This window comes from Nicotiana tabacum, chromosome 1 (genome assembly GCF_000715075.1).
Source record: "Nicotiana tabacum cultivar K326 chromosome 1, ASM71507v2, whole genome shotgun sequence".
Taxonomy (NCBI): Eukaryota; Viridiplantae; Streptophyta; class Magnoliopsida; order Solanales; family Solanaceae; genus Nicotiana; species Nicotiana tabacum.
This window is the reverse complement of record NC_134080.1, coordinates 8,499,085-8,513,667: the sequence shown is the minus strand read 5'-3', so window position 1 is coordinate 8,513,667 and position 14,583 is coordinate 8,499,085. Positions and strand designations below refer to the sequence as shown.

Sequence of the window (14,583 nt, the reverse complement as noted above, 5' to 3'; positions counted from 1 at the left end):
CACGACACTTACTTCGCTCCAACGGCCAACTCAAAGCTCAACCACCGCTTTTTCCTTCACACAAGCCTCCGGACCAATAGAATCTAGCAAATTACCAACCAAACAATTCAATTTAAGCCTACTACCCACGATTGCAAGGGATTTAATTTAGGCCATGTTTGAAAAAGTCAACAAAAGTCAACACCTGGGCCCGCTTGGTCCAAACCCGAAATTTGGACCAAAACCCGATTACCCATTCACCCCCGAGCCCGGATATATAATTAGTTTTGGAATCCGACCTAAATTTGAGGTCTAAATCCCCAAATTTTGAAATTCCTAGTCTCTACCCAAAAATCCCCAATTCCACCATGAAAACCTAAGATTCTAGGTTGAAATATTGTAAAATAAAGTGAAAGATTTAAAGAAACTAGTTTAGAATCACTTACCTATGATTTGGGGAAGAAAAGCTCTTTAGAAAATCGCCTCTTGTGTTTTAGGTTTTGAAAATTTGAAGAATGGGAGAAACTCTCGTCTAAGTCTCTTTTCATCAGCTGCAGATGTCACAAATGCGACCTGGGCTTCGCAAATGCGAAGCCCGCAAATGCAAGAAATCCACTGCATTTGCAAGGTCCCCCACACTTCTGCTTCCTTCGCAAAAGCAAAGAAATGCTCGCAAATGCGATCCAATGATCGCAAATGCGAAGACTGCCTCCTCCTGTCCCCATCGCAGATGCGGAGGAAAGTTCGCAAATGCGAACTCTTTAGAGATCGCAAATGCGATGATTGACCTCGCATTTGCGAGGTCTGAGGCCTGCAACAAAAATCTGATGCACCAACAGTGTTCTAAGTCCTATTTTCACTCCGTAGCCTATCCGAAACTCACCCGAGCCCTCGAGGCTCCAAACTAAACATGCACACAAGTCTTAAAATATCATATGAACTTGCTCGCGCGATCAAATCACCAAAATAATACCTAGAACTATGAATTTAGCACCAAATCAAATGAAATTCTCAAGAACACTTTAAAAATTTTATTTTCTTAATCGGACGTCTGAATCACGTCAAACCAACTCCGTTTCTCACCAAATTTCACAGATAAGTTATAGATATTATATTAGACTTGTATTAGGCTCCAGAACCAAAATACAGACTTGGTATCAACAAGGCCAAACATCAATCAATTCTTTAAAACCATTAGATTTTCAGACTTTCAATTTTCAACAAAAAATCATAACTCGAGCTAGGGACCTCGGAATTTGATTCCGGGCATGCATCTAGGTCCCATATTTTATTACGGACCCACTAGGAGCGTCAAAATACGGTTCCAGATCCGTTTACTCAAAACGTTGACCGAAGTCAACTAAAATTAACTTTTAAGGCAAAAATTCTTATTTTTATCAACTTTCAACATAAAAGCTTTTTGAAAATACGTTCGAACTAAGCACGCAAATCGAGGAGGGTAAAGGAGATTTTTAAGGCTTAAGAGCGCAGAATCGAGTTCTAAAATATAAGATGACCTTTTGGGTCATCACAGGAAGCTAAAACGCAGGAGTTAGGGGTTAAGTTGTTGACTATGGTGGCCTGGAGGAGTTATGGGCCTCAAAAGGTTACTCTGATGGTCACAATAGAGACTGGTGGTTGAATGGAGAGGTGCAAGGAAAAGTGGAAACCAAGAAAGCAGTGTATCTGAAGCTAGTGGAAAAGGTAGACGAGGATGAGAGGGCGAATAGGGAGCATTATAAGTTGGCTAAGAAAGAGGCAAAGCTAGCAGTTACCGCGGCCAAGACTGCAACTTTTAATCGTTTGTATGAGGAACTCGAGAGTCGAGGTGGGGATAAGAGGTTGTTCAGGTTAGCCAAAGTGCGAGAAAGGAAGGCGCATGACTTGGACCAAGTGAAGTGCATCAAAGACGAAGAAGATAGAGTTTTGTTGGATAATGGGCTTATCCGTCGGAGATGGCAGACCTACTTCCATAGTCTCTTGAACGAAGAGGGGGACATGAGCATTGTACTAGGTGATTTGGAATTCTCCGAGAGTCGTTGTGACTTTGAGTATTGTAGGCGAATTAGAGTTGATGAAGCTGAGGGGACTATGCCTAAGATGAGCAGGGGCAAAGTGACCGGGCCAGATGAAATTCTGGTAGAGTTTTGGAAGATTGTGGGCAAGGAAGGCTTGGAGTTGCTCACTAGATTATTTAATGTTATTAGAATGAAAAAGATGCCCGAAGAGTGGAGGTGGAGCACGATGGTTCCTGTATATAAGAACAAGGGTGATATCCAAAATTGCAATAACTATCGGGGTATCAAGCTGCTTAGATATACTATGGAAGTTTGGGAAAGAGTGATAGAGCTATGGGTGAGGATGAATATATCTATTTTCGAGAACCAATTTGGGTTTATGCTGGTACGTTTGACGACAGAAGCCATCCACCTTGTTAGGAGATTGATGGAGCAGTATAGAGAGAGAAAGAATGACTTGCATATGGTGTTCATCGACTTAGAAAAGTCGTACGATAAAGTTCTGTAGGAGGTTTTATGGAGATGTTTGGAGTCTAAAGGTGTAACTGTTGCCTATGTTAGATTGATTAAGGACATGTATGATAGAGTAAAGACCCGAGTGAGGACGGTGGGAACTCGGACCATTTTCCGGTTATGATGGGGTTACATTAGGGGTCCGCACTCAACCCTTTTTTGTTTGCTCTGGCGATGAGCATACTGATGCGCCACATCCAAGGGGAGGTGCCGTGGTACATGTTATTTGCAGATGATATTGTATTGATTGGCGAGATGTGAGATAGTGTGAACGCACAATTAGAGGTATAGAGGCAGATCCTGAAATCTAAAGGTTTCAAGTTGAGTAGGACCAAGACAGAATACTTGGAGTATAAGTTCAGTGACGAGACTCAAGGAGGGGAAGGGGGGGTGAGGATGGACTTGCAGGTCATCCCTAAGAGAGGAGGTTTTAAGTAAATTGGGTCTATTATTCAGGGGGATGAGGAGATTAATGAAGATGTCACACATCATATTGGGGCATGATAGATGAAATAGAGACTCGTTTTCGGTATTTTGTATGACAAGAAGGTGCTACCAAAATTTAAGGGTAATTTCAACATAGTGGTGGTCAGACCAACGATGTTGTATGGGGATGAGTGTTAGCCAGTCAAGGTCGCTCATGTCCAGAAGATGAAGGTAGCAGAGATGAGGATGCTGAGATTGATGTGCGGGCATATCGGGTTAGATAAGATCAGAAATGAGGTTATTCGCGACAAGGTGGTTGTAGCCCCTATTAAGGACAAGATGCGGGAAGCGCAATTTAAGTGGTTTGGTCAGGTGAGGAGGAGGAGCACAGACGCCCCGGTGAGGAGGTGTGAGAGGTTGACATTGGAGGGCCTACAAAGAGGTAGAGGTAGGTCAAAGAAGATGTGAGGAGATGTGATTAGACAAGACATGGCACAACTTCTATTGACCGAGGACATGACCTTTGATAGGAAGGTATGGGGTCGAGAATTAGGGTAGTAGAGTAAGTAGTCTAGAGTGTTCATAACAGTAGTATTGACACGCAGTCTCGCTTTCTGTTGGTAATAGGTTTATATGACTAACTGTTATTTTCTTTCATTGTTGATCACCTAACTATCTTGTTATTTTTATTCTGATTTTGTATGATTTTTTGGTACTCTCCCTTCTTGTCTATATTTTCATTAATGTGGTGCTTCTGCTTTCGTGAGCCGAGGGTCTATTGGAAAAACCTCTCTATCCTTACAAGGCAGGGGTAAGGTCTGCGTGCACACTACCCTCCCCAGATCCAACGGTGTGGGATAATACATGGTATGTTATTGCTGTTATTATAATATAACTAATTATCGGATCTATTATTCCAATAATGTAAGAATTTTACACTTGAACCTAAACAATAAAAAGAAATGTATATTTTAAGCCGTTGTGAAAAATAATAGTTGAAAAAAATATTTGTTATATATATGTGTATTATATACATATAATATTGGTATTATATGTACTTTTAGCTAGTAAATATAATTAGTTTAGGTCAACCGGTCAATTTTATTTTGCAAAAAATAAAGGGGGTAATAAATAGCAATTTGGGTCGAGAAATCCAGCCCGCGTAAATAAGTAAATCCAATCCAATTAGATATGGGGCCTAGTACAAATTAGCGGAACACACGTCACGTTGGTTTTGAATCCAATCGAACATCCATTTGACGTTTTGACCCGACCCTCTCCCTCTCTCCTTCCTTCTTCTTCCGTCCTTCTCCTGCGATCTGATTGTTGTCAGGTAAGCTCACACACCACAAAAGCTCTTTATTGTTTTTAATTTTACTTATGGAATACTATAATCACCTTCCTTTGATCGAAACTATTCTCAATTTCTGATCAAGTTTTGATATTTTTCTGCTTTTCCATTCGGGTTTGATCCTGTTGTGTTCTGGATTGTTAATTGAGGTTTTTTTTCTCGTAATGTATTCCAGAATTTAAAGTGACGTGATCAGTTTATTGACCAGATGGATTTAGTTGCAAAGTACCAGGTACTTATTTTGTTTCCTAAAATGGGCACTTTCTGATGAACAAATATTGTGATAATTTGTAGCATTAGTTGTGATTTAATTGATTGAAATGTGTTTCAGGGTGTAGTTGGAAGGGTGTTTGGTAATGAGAACTCCGGTTCAAGTGAAGATAGGTATGTTTTTTGTTTCATCAATTCCTTTATTGATATCTCTAAAGGGTTCAATTCCGACGTGCATTTATGAATTGTGGTGGTTTATGCGAGCTACATTTATATACAACTGAAAACGAAAACAACTATGCACAGAATCTCTATTTAGTCGGAGTTGACTATATGAATCCTCAATATCCATTTCACCGATTGCCCTTTGGTCTGGTGGTAAGACCATAGCAAGTGATTTGTGAGCTAGGTGCACGTCGCACTAGAACCCTGCTGCATGCAGAACCTAGTATTTAAGTGGAGAAGGGTGGAGGCAGGACCATTATATACCGAGTTTCGAAACTTGCACCACTTGCTCTCGGGGATTCCTTGGTTATCAAAAGAATAAAAATAAAAAGCCTTATAAAATAAATAACATTATGAAGGAAAGACAGTAAGATAAATGATCCACTTCCTGGCAAGGAAAATAGACTCAGGTCTGTATTTATTCACTTTGAATTCAGATAAATACTTTCTTTAATCATATATCTTGATGGGTTAATTAGGTGTTATATCCATGGAATGTGAACCTTGGTAGATATTGCTGCAGTACTTATATTTCCAATATGGTTAGAAGAAATGACTTCTTGCTAGAATGAGGGAGACGTTCGGGATATGATGACATGACCCTGGAAATTGAATTTGTCCCTTAGATTGTCCAGCTGATTATGTTGTGCTACTTTTTGCTGTTTTTAAGCAGATCAAAAACATTATTTCCACCTTGCAGAGTAGTCCAACTAGTTTAGCATGTTTATTCATCTAGTTTGTTCTTTTGACCAATAGCTATGTCGAACGCTTGCTTGACCGGATTAGCAACGGTGTGCTGGCTGAGGACAGGAGAGCAGCTATGCTTGATCTTCAGTCTGTTGTCACTGAAAGTCGTGCTGGACAGATGGCCTTTGGAGCAATGGGTTAGTGTCTCTTGTTAATTCCTGCCCTATTTTTCTTTACCAGTGAGTATGTAATGATGTTTATTTATATCTTATGTTTCTTGCAGGGTTCCCAGTGATATTGAGTGTCTTAAAGGAGGAGCGCGATGATGTTGAGATGGTACAATTGCTTTGTTGCCTGTTTTAAATATGAAAGATATGTTAATGTTATTTTAGTGGAGTTTCTGCATTCTGTGTATTATTGGCCTGAAATCAAGCTATAGTGCTAGGTAATTGGGTGCTTTATTCCTCGAGTGCTACAAAAGGTAAACTTGACTTGAGCGAATTTATTGACATCCATAATGAAGTCAGGGCTAATTCTTGAAAAGTATAGCTGTTACTTATTGTAGATGTATATGTTAAAAACTAATGTTGTCAATGTTGTCAGTGACTGAGTTTGATATCACCCACTCTGCGGGTGATGATTTCTTGTGGACTCATGTTGTCTTTACTGATTCTAAAAAGAAAAGAAAAACATGTCTTATTAGTTATTATATGCTGGCTGTTATTTCAGATTTTTCCTTTTTCTCCTTCAGTTTTTTGTTTTTGTTTTTGTTTTAAGAATTATTACTAATATTAAGATTTTATCCTAAGGAGACTTGCTAGAAGGAAAGAACACTTTGAGAACTACATTTTCAGATTTTCTTATACACAATAATTTCATGCGTTGGACTATTTTTCTGTTGTTTGTGCATCAAACTGTTTGGTCTTCTGCTGTAAAGAACTATTCTTGTTAGACACTATCTCCGACTTAAAACTTTGTGCTACTTTCTCAGCAATGTTAGTGGAACCTTTTTTTCATGTTGGAAACAACAAGGTATTTACTACTTTTTATTTTATTTTATTCAGGGATTACAAGGTATTTACTTTTGAAAGATTTAGTGCAATTCGTGATTCTTCTGGTTGATCCTTGCATAAAAAAGTCTACTACTTTCTTACTTTATGAAAAAATATATACACAACAACAAATTTTAACTGAAGTGGTCCGTTATTTCCATTGATGGCGAATGGCAAAATCTTCCTTTTTTTGCCAATTGATGCACGTTTTATGCAACATTGTTACCTTGCTCATCTCACTTAGTACTAAAAGTTACTCATATTTGGTGCTTGAAGGTCAGGGGGGCTCTGGAAACTCTTGTTGGTGCCTTAACTCCACTTGATCATGCAAAAGGGCCTATGAATGAGGTTCAACCAGCTTTGATGAATAGTGACTTGCTTTCGAGAGAAGTAGATAATATCTCTCTTCTCTTAAGTTTGTTGGTAAGGATGTTCTTTGCTATTGTTCTTGCTTTGTTTGAATTTGTATAGTGAATAATCTCTTTGCGATTGGCTGAACTAATACCCTGCAGTCAGAGGAGGATTTCTATGTACGATACTATACACTTCAACTTTTGACAGCCCTCCTAACTAATTCTCCACAAAGGTATCTTTAGTACTTTCTCTGCATATTATTACAAGTATTTGTCCTTTTTAAACCCATTTTGAGGGGACGGCATGCTGAAATACTGTTCAGGTTACAGGAAGCTATTCTGAGCATTCCCCGTGGTATCACACGGCTGATGGATATGCTTATGGATCGTGAGGTATGAACTGGGAAATGTTAAAACTGTTTATGCTCGTTGTCTTTGTGGGATTCTAACCTTTGGCATGTCTTGAAGGTCATTCGAAATGAGGCACTGTTACTTCTAACTTACTTGACGCGTGAAGCTGAAGTAAGTACTACTTCCTTTCCTTGGTGGCTGCCCTCCCCCATGTTTTAAAAATATTTAGATTTTAGTTTGTGGCCTAACATGGCTAATTCCTTTACAATCTACAGCAAATTCAAAAAATTGTGGTCTTTGAAGGTGCTTTCGAAAAGATATTCAGCATTATAAAAGAGGAGGGAGGTTCAGAAGGAGGTGTTGTTGTGCAGGTTTGGATAAGTGATCTTACGCTTAAGTCTAAAATGTTTTTTTGTGGAGTAATAAAAGTAGGAGAACTGAGATGACTCTGATGTTCCATTCCCCCTCTTTCTGGAGGGGGCCTTAAATGATTTTTCAGTGATCATGCGCTCAATTCGCTTAAACTGTCATTGAAATATTTAGGGTTTCTTCACTCAAAATTCTTGCTGATTTGAGTAATTTTTTTTTGGTAACTGAGCAACTCTTGATATTGGTTATCAGTCAACATTTCAAGACAAAATCAAAATATACAAATTTTTGTTGTTTTCTTATTTGAGACTCACATGATTTACCTCCTTTTTTCTTTACTTTTTGGGTAAAGGGAACTCAATGACTTATTTTTTTTACCTATTGACTTAATGGTGATGAGAAGCAGTTTTGCTTTGTTGATAAATTGCTAGTCTTTCTTAGTTTCTTTTCTTTGTTACTATCGTCCTTTAAACTTCCTCTTCTCCCCCTCCCCCCCCCTCCCCCCGGGTAGTGGGGAGAGCTTTTAATCTATCTCTAAACTGAGAAATGAGAATTGGCCTGTGTTGAGCTTTGGAGCTTGCTCACTGCTCTTTATCCAAATAGCTTCACATGATAAATATATTTTAAGTGAAAGAGGGGAGAGGGGGCCGATGTTTTCTATGAGATGCCTAGTCCAGGTCTTGAGACCATAGCTTGCTGCTGGAAACATAATAGGCTTTTTCCACTTCATTAGGCATACTTAGTCTGAACCATATCTATGATACAGCACTCCTTTGAATCTTTCCTAATTTGGTTTCTCCATTTTTTCCCTTAATGTCCTAGGACCCGTATCTTTAGGTGAAGCAGCTGCTTTTTGTTGAACTATCTTGAATCTCTTTCAATAGTTCGGCTTTGTTTTTTTACCCTTCCCCTTCAACCAAGCAAAAAGATTTCAATTCATTACCGGGCATGGAAGCACTCAAGCTAAAGCAATACACCTAAAGAATGGCTAATGATGCTGGAGTTTGTTCAAAAGTTTTGAACTTGTGTCGTCTGTCATTCTCTTACCTTTTTACTTTTTCAATTTATTATTTGGGTAGAATTTTCGTCATGTTCTTACTTATTTCAGGTATTCAAACACCTTCATTCTTTGTTGTAAATCTTAGTAGTTCATGGTTTCCAGAAATTGCCTACATGTGTTACAGTACACTTGCATCTGGTTTCTTAGAAAATGTGTGACAGTAATATTAACTTGGTCCTGATCACTGCTTTGTTGTTGAACATTTAACGGAAACCTTTTGTTGCTTTCTTTGTGGAATTCTTCAGGACTGTCTTGAACTGCTGAACAATCTCCTCCGCAATAGTGCGTCAAATCAGGTTTCTGCTTGAGTGCGTCCCTAGTGTTCATTACTCATATAATTTTTATGTTCCTAGTATTTACTATGACTCTATTACAGGTATTACTTAGGGAGACGATGGGCTTTGATCAGTTGTTATCAATTCTGAAGCTCAGAGGGACCACCTACAGATTTACACAACAGAAGGTTAAACCCAAAATCCATTTGTTTTTCTTTCATTCTTTTTATATATTAAATGGGCTGCTAATATGATTTACTCCTGTACGTAAGCCTTACTGGTCTCTTCTCATTTTCTTGTGCCTCACTTGATTGCCAGTAGACAATTAATCTACTCAGTGTGCTAGAAACCATGAATTTGCTAATCATGGGTGGCCCAGAAACTGATCTTGGCAGAGATGCAAATAAGCTGACTAATAAAACAGTCTTGGTTCAGGTTTGTTCTTTAATGTGAGACTGCTTACGTTTGGATTGCCGCATCATCTTCCTGACCTATTTGATTGATATTGTAGAAAAAGGTCTTGGACCATCTCTTCATGTTGGGAGTTGAAAGCCAATGGGCTCCAGTTCCAGTGCGTTGTACGGTGAGTTGACTAGTTCTTGATGCCTTCAAATCGATGGCTTCTTTCTAGTTAATCAACTTTCATGGTTTCTTTCTTGCACTTTCAATAGTAGGATAGGCAAAATCAAGAAAAGAGTGTAAGGGGTTGAGGTGATATGACGGTTACTAAGACTTCTCTTCTGCGAATTCCATTTACACTATAACAGAGTGAACATTGTTCAGTATAATTGCTGCTATAGCTAGTGGATTCTTGAAACTTTATCCTCAGCACGGTTTTCATCACTGTCAGGCACTTCATTCCATTGGTGATCTGATTGCAAATCACCCTAAGAATCTTGAAGAACTTGCAAGCAAAAGGCTCGGAGAGGAACCAGATTTAGAGCCTGCTTTGAATTCTGTCCTCCGGATACTTTTGCGTACTTCTAGTAAGCAAGAATTCATGGCAGCTGACTATCTTTTTAAGAACTTCTGTCAGGTTGGTATCTTAACTGAGTTCTTGCTTAATTAGGTTAGATATTTCAAGGAGTTGGTTGTTACAATTTTAGAATGATGTCAGATATTGATAAACAACCCTTCCTTTACTATCTCTTTTTTTGGACTTTAGTTGTGCATTATGCTTTCTTGAAATGTACATGTTCTGTGTGATGTGTGCAGCAAAATCCAGATGGCCAGACAATGTTGGCATCTACTCTAATTCTTCAGCCACAATCAATGATTTATGCCCCTTTTGAGGAGGATATTAACATGTCATTTGGAAGGTAATCTATGCTGCTGAAACTTTTACTTCCTAGTTCTTCTTTTTAGAGTATTTGCAACGTCTTCTCACTGAATAAAGTATCCATTAAACACCCCCTCTCATCCCATAAATACACAACTAATTCGAAGTTCAAAATAAAAAAGCAAAAAGATAAAGGAAAGGAACACTTAATATGCTTCAGATGACTTCACATCTCAAACCCTCATCTCTATTTTTCTCTTTTTTTTTTTTCTTTTTCCTTTTTTGGGGGCAGCATGCTTCTACATGGTCTTACCACAGGTGAAAACGAAGGTGATCTTGAGGTAATTTCATGGGTTTATACACTTTCTCAATGGTTCTCTGATAATTTTCAAAATAGACACTTTTATAAAAAAAAAGACAAAATAGACACTTTTGTGCTTGATCGTTGTTGGTTTGTTTTCACATCTGCAAGACTATTGTTTGATTTAGGTCACTAGACTCATCCAGTTCCCATGATACATGATACATAATCCTTCGGTTCATGGAGTAGAAACAATTGACGATCCATACCTGGCATAAGCCTTGGCGTAACTGGTAAAGTTTCTGCCATGTGACCAGCAGGTCACAGGTTCGAGCCGTGGAAACAACCTCTTGCAAAAATGCAGGGTAAGGTTGCGTACGATATACTATTGTGGTCCGGCCCTTCCCAGGACCCGCGCATAGCGGGAGCTTAGTGCACCGGGCTGCCCTTTTTTTTAATACTTCTTTAGAATATATCATTTGTATAAGTAGAAAAACCATAAGAACGACAACTATAATACTTAAGTTTTAGAAGGTTAAAATAGTAAACTAATAAATATTGTAGATATCAGTTTTACTGAGTTGAATGCGGAAGAAAAACGATATCAGATTACTTATTAGGAGGAAAAAAAAAGATTATATCAAATTGTAAAACAAAAGGATATAATTTGGTCCATAAATTTTGTTAGGCAATATACTTTGTTTCAATCTTGATATAATGTGCTCTAAGGAAACAAATTCATTTTCTCAAAATTTAAACCATCATTTGTGATGCTTATTTACCTAACTTAATGTAATACGCTATCCAAACATATTTGCTCTTAATCTTCTTACTAATCAAAATGGAGCTAGTAATTTAAAAGGCTCATGTGTAGTTAAAGTTTATACATTGCTTGTCCTGTTTCAAAACACCCACTTCTTTCAGTTTTGATTTTGTTATCCAAGAATTAGAAGATTGTGTGTGTTTTTCGTAATTAGGGGTGAAAATTGACCTGTTATTTTTCTTGAATATATTATCATTTTACTAACAATTATCATTATTTCTGGGCTTGATTTTTGTATCTGCTGTGCACAAGAGGATTACACATTTTTGTTGTTCTCCATGCTTCCGATCATCTTTTCTTGGCAGAGCGCCAGAACCCGTAAACCCACTTCCCACCAGCAAGTGAATCATGAAATACCTAAAATATGTCAAAGAAAGGAAAATCCTGGTTTATAAAGCGTGTCAAATGATTGTCTCAAAAGATTTTGAATCTTGGTGTTTCTCCTTCTGTTAGCACATATCTATTGGTTCAGGAGTTGATATGTATACTCGGAGCATTAATTGTCATTTTGTCATAGATTCAGCATGTTAACTTTCAAATATGCAGACTTGTTCTAGAGCTGCCAGTGTTCTTTCGCATGTCATCAAGGGTAATAACCAATGCAAGGAAAAGGTATGCAAAGTTCCTCCCACCATCCAGAGATGTTTTCCTTTATCTGACTAAAATAAGTTTTTTACACATGAACAAAAAGGAAAAAGATATTTTCATCGTTGAGCGATGTTGTCAAAGTGTTTTTCTGCACCTATATTATTGTTATTGTTACTATCAGTTCTAGTCGAGCGTGCTCTGCACCATTATGTATTGTGGAGCTAGAATTCATTTATGTTTTATAGATATAGCAAGATACACCTTGTATTTAGGAGAACAGTCACGCTGGACTGTGCTGCTGTTTCTGTTATAAGAAATACTATAAGATATAGAAGTTTGTCTACCTTATTCTTTGGTTTAAACATATAAGTGAATTGCAGGTTCTGCAAATTCAACTTGAAGCACCTATGCCCACTCTCGGAGGCCCGGAGCCTTTGTTACACCGTATGGTGAAGTATCTGGCTCTTGCCTCTTCTATGAAAAGCAAAGATGGAAAATCAAGCACAAGCACATCTGAGAATGTGTTTGTTCAGCCCATTATCCTGAAACTGCTAATTATTTGGCTTTCTGATTGTCCGAATGCGGTGCAATGCTTCCTTGATTCACGCCCTCACCTGACGTATTTGCTGGAGCTGGTCTCAAATCCTACCACAACTGTATGTGTAAGGGGATTGGCTGCAGTACTATTAGGAGAATGTGTAATCTACAACAAAAGCAATGCTAGTGGAAGGGATGCCTTTAGCATAGTTGATGCCATAAGCCAAAAAGTTGGGCTTACATCGTATTTCTTGAAGTTTGATGAAATGCAGAAAAGCTCTCTTTTCACATCTGCTAAGCCATTTTTGCCACGTAAGCCACTGACAAGATCTACTGCTGCTAGTATGGCTGAGATTGAAGATGTCGGAAATGAATCATCTGATCAGAAGAATGAGAACCATCCTATGCTTACATCAGTATTTGATTCTCCATTCGTCTATTTTATGAAGCGCTTGGAGGCTGATATTAGAGAAAAGATAGTAGAAGCTTACAGCAGCCCAAAGACCCAGGTGACAGTTGTACCAGCAGAACTTGAACAAAAGAGTGGGGAAAATGATGTTGACTACATCAAGCGGCTGAAGACTTTTGTTGAGAAGCAATGCCATGAGATACAGGTAAGGACCTTAGGGGTAACCTATGTTCTGAATAAATGTACTTTTCCATGAAACACAAACATTGATTTATTTGCTTCTCACTATTTGTATATCTGCATATGGTTTTGTCTGCACAGTTGGGGTCTCAGTTGCACGACAAAGTTCCTAGGAAAATCAAAACTGCTGATATTTAATTTACTTGAGAAAAACTATCATGGCACTTTTTCACTAATTTAGCCATCTTTATTCTTTATGATTAAAAATTACTGCATCATGTAAAGACGACAACTTAAGAAAGGTAAGGTAATTCATAGGATTATACTAGTCATGTGTGCACCTATCCTCCAATGCAACCTGGGAGACCGTACAAATACTAACATTTCATACTTCAAGCAGCTTTCTTCTTTTTGTTTTTTGTATAGTTGGGATTCGTGTATGCAGTACTTCCATTTTGCTTCATACCTTTGTTTTCTGACAATATTCAACTGCTCTGCTTTCTGCAAAAAAAGGACCTTTTGAGTCGGAATGCCACTTTGGCTGAGGATCTGGCGAAAACTGGTGGGAACAACTCATCCCCTCTTGAGCGTAAAGTCAGTGGGGGCTCAGATAGAGTTCAACTGGAGACTATGCGTAGAGATCTTCAAGAAGCTTCTCAACGTATAGAGATGCTAAAGGCAGAAAAGGCCAAAGCTGAATCAGAAGCTTCAACGTATAAAAACTTAGCTGGGAAAACGGAATCTGATCTTAAAAGCTTGTCTGATGCATACAACAGTCTGGAACAGGCCAACTTCCGACTAGAAAAAGAAGTAAAAGCTCTAAAGAATGGAGACATCGAAGCGTTAAAGGAAGAAGCAAGGGAAGAAGCTCTGAAGGAGAGTGAAGCTGAACTGAATGATTTGCTCGTCTGCCTCGGACAAGAACAGAGCAAAGTGGACAAACTTGGCAATAGGCTAAGAGAGCTAGGTGAAGATGTAGATAAATTGCTGGAAGATATAGGGGATGATATTGGTGCTGATGATGGTGACGATGAAGAAGATGAAGAGTAGAATGATGTTTTTTTTTTTCTCAAGTAAATTTATTTCATTGTATTTCTTATTAGTTTTTCTCTTCTCCACTCCCCTCTGTTTTTCTGTGGTGCATAGGTTGTACATTGTAAAAATTTCCCAATACCAACATAATTTATGCCCGAACCAAGGATGTAAACCATCTTCTTGCATTATTTGTAATTTCTCTACTAGGTTGCTTTCCTTTGCCTACAACAACAACAAGCCCAGTGAACGCAGATCTTATCCCTACCTAATGAAGGTAGAGAGTCTGTTTCCGAAAAATCTTCGGCTCAAAAGAAGTGAAAATGAAGGTTGCTTTCCTTTGCATGTCCGTTTAAAATAAGTAATAGTGTCTCGTCTTTAACATTTTAGTCTTTTTAAATGACGCATAATTCATTTCTGAGATAAATAGAGGTAAGCCTTTCAACAAAATACGTGTGCAGTCAAACCTCTCTATAACAGTCTCGCTTGTTTCGAATATTTTTGGATGTTATAGTGAAGTGCTGTTACAGAATATATATTATAACATAAAAATTGGTTCCGGAAA

At 38.2% G+C, this 14,583-nt stretch overlaps 1 protein-coding gene across 2 annotated transcripts; it reads left to right on the top strand.

The window, feature by feature from the left end:
* The first annotated feature begins 4,114 nt into the window (after positions 1 to 4,114).
* On the top strand, positions 4,115 to 14,246 carry LOC107824297 (golgin candidate 6). 2 transcript variants are annotated; one of them, XM_075232777.1, is made up of 20 exons: positions 4,115 to 4,269; positions 4,463 to 4,519; positions 4,619 to 4,671; positions 5,479 to 5,606; positions 5,693 to 5,745; positions 6,738 to 6,884; positions 6,974 to 7,047; positions 7,138 to 7,207; positions 7,283 to 7,336; positions 7,441 to 7,536; positions 8,840 to 8,890; positions 8,971 to 9,057; positions 9,191 to 9,304; positions 9,381 to 9,452; positions 9,720 to 9,905; positions 10,085 to 10,188; positions 10,441 to 10,489; positions 11,819 to 11,884; positions 12,241 to 13,011; positions 13,500 to 14,246. In XM_075232777.1, the coding sequence occupies exons 2-20, from the start codon at positions 4,496 to 4,498 to the stop codon at positions 14,034 to 14,036; spliced, it is 2,736 nt and encodes a 911-aa protein (XP_075088878.1). In that variant the 5' UTR covers positions 4,115 to 4,269; positions 4,463 to 4,495; the 3' UTR covers positions 14,037 to 14,246. The 2 variants fall into 2 exon arrangements, with proteins under 2 accessions (XP_075088878.1, XP_075088912.1); XM_075232811.1 differs by lacking the exon at positions 4,115 to 4,269 and having other exon boundaries at positions 4,361 to 4,519.
* Positions 14,247 to 14,583: the final 337 nt, after the last annotated feature.

Excerpts from the sequence above, each read along its gene's own strand:
- LOC107824297 (XM_075232777.1), top strand. The coding sequence starts at position 4,496 with ATGGATTTAGTTGCAAAGTACCAG. Across the intron at positions 5,607-5,692 it reads GATGGCCTTTGGAGCAATGG|GGTTCCCAGTGATATTGAGT; the intron begins GTTAGTGTCTCT and ends TGTTTCTTGCAG. Across the intron at positions 7,048-7,137 it reads CTAACTAATTCTCCACAAAG|GTTACAGGAAGCTATTCTGA; the intron begins GTATCTTTAGTA and ends AATACTGTTCAG.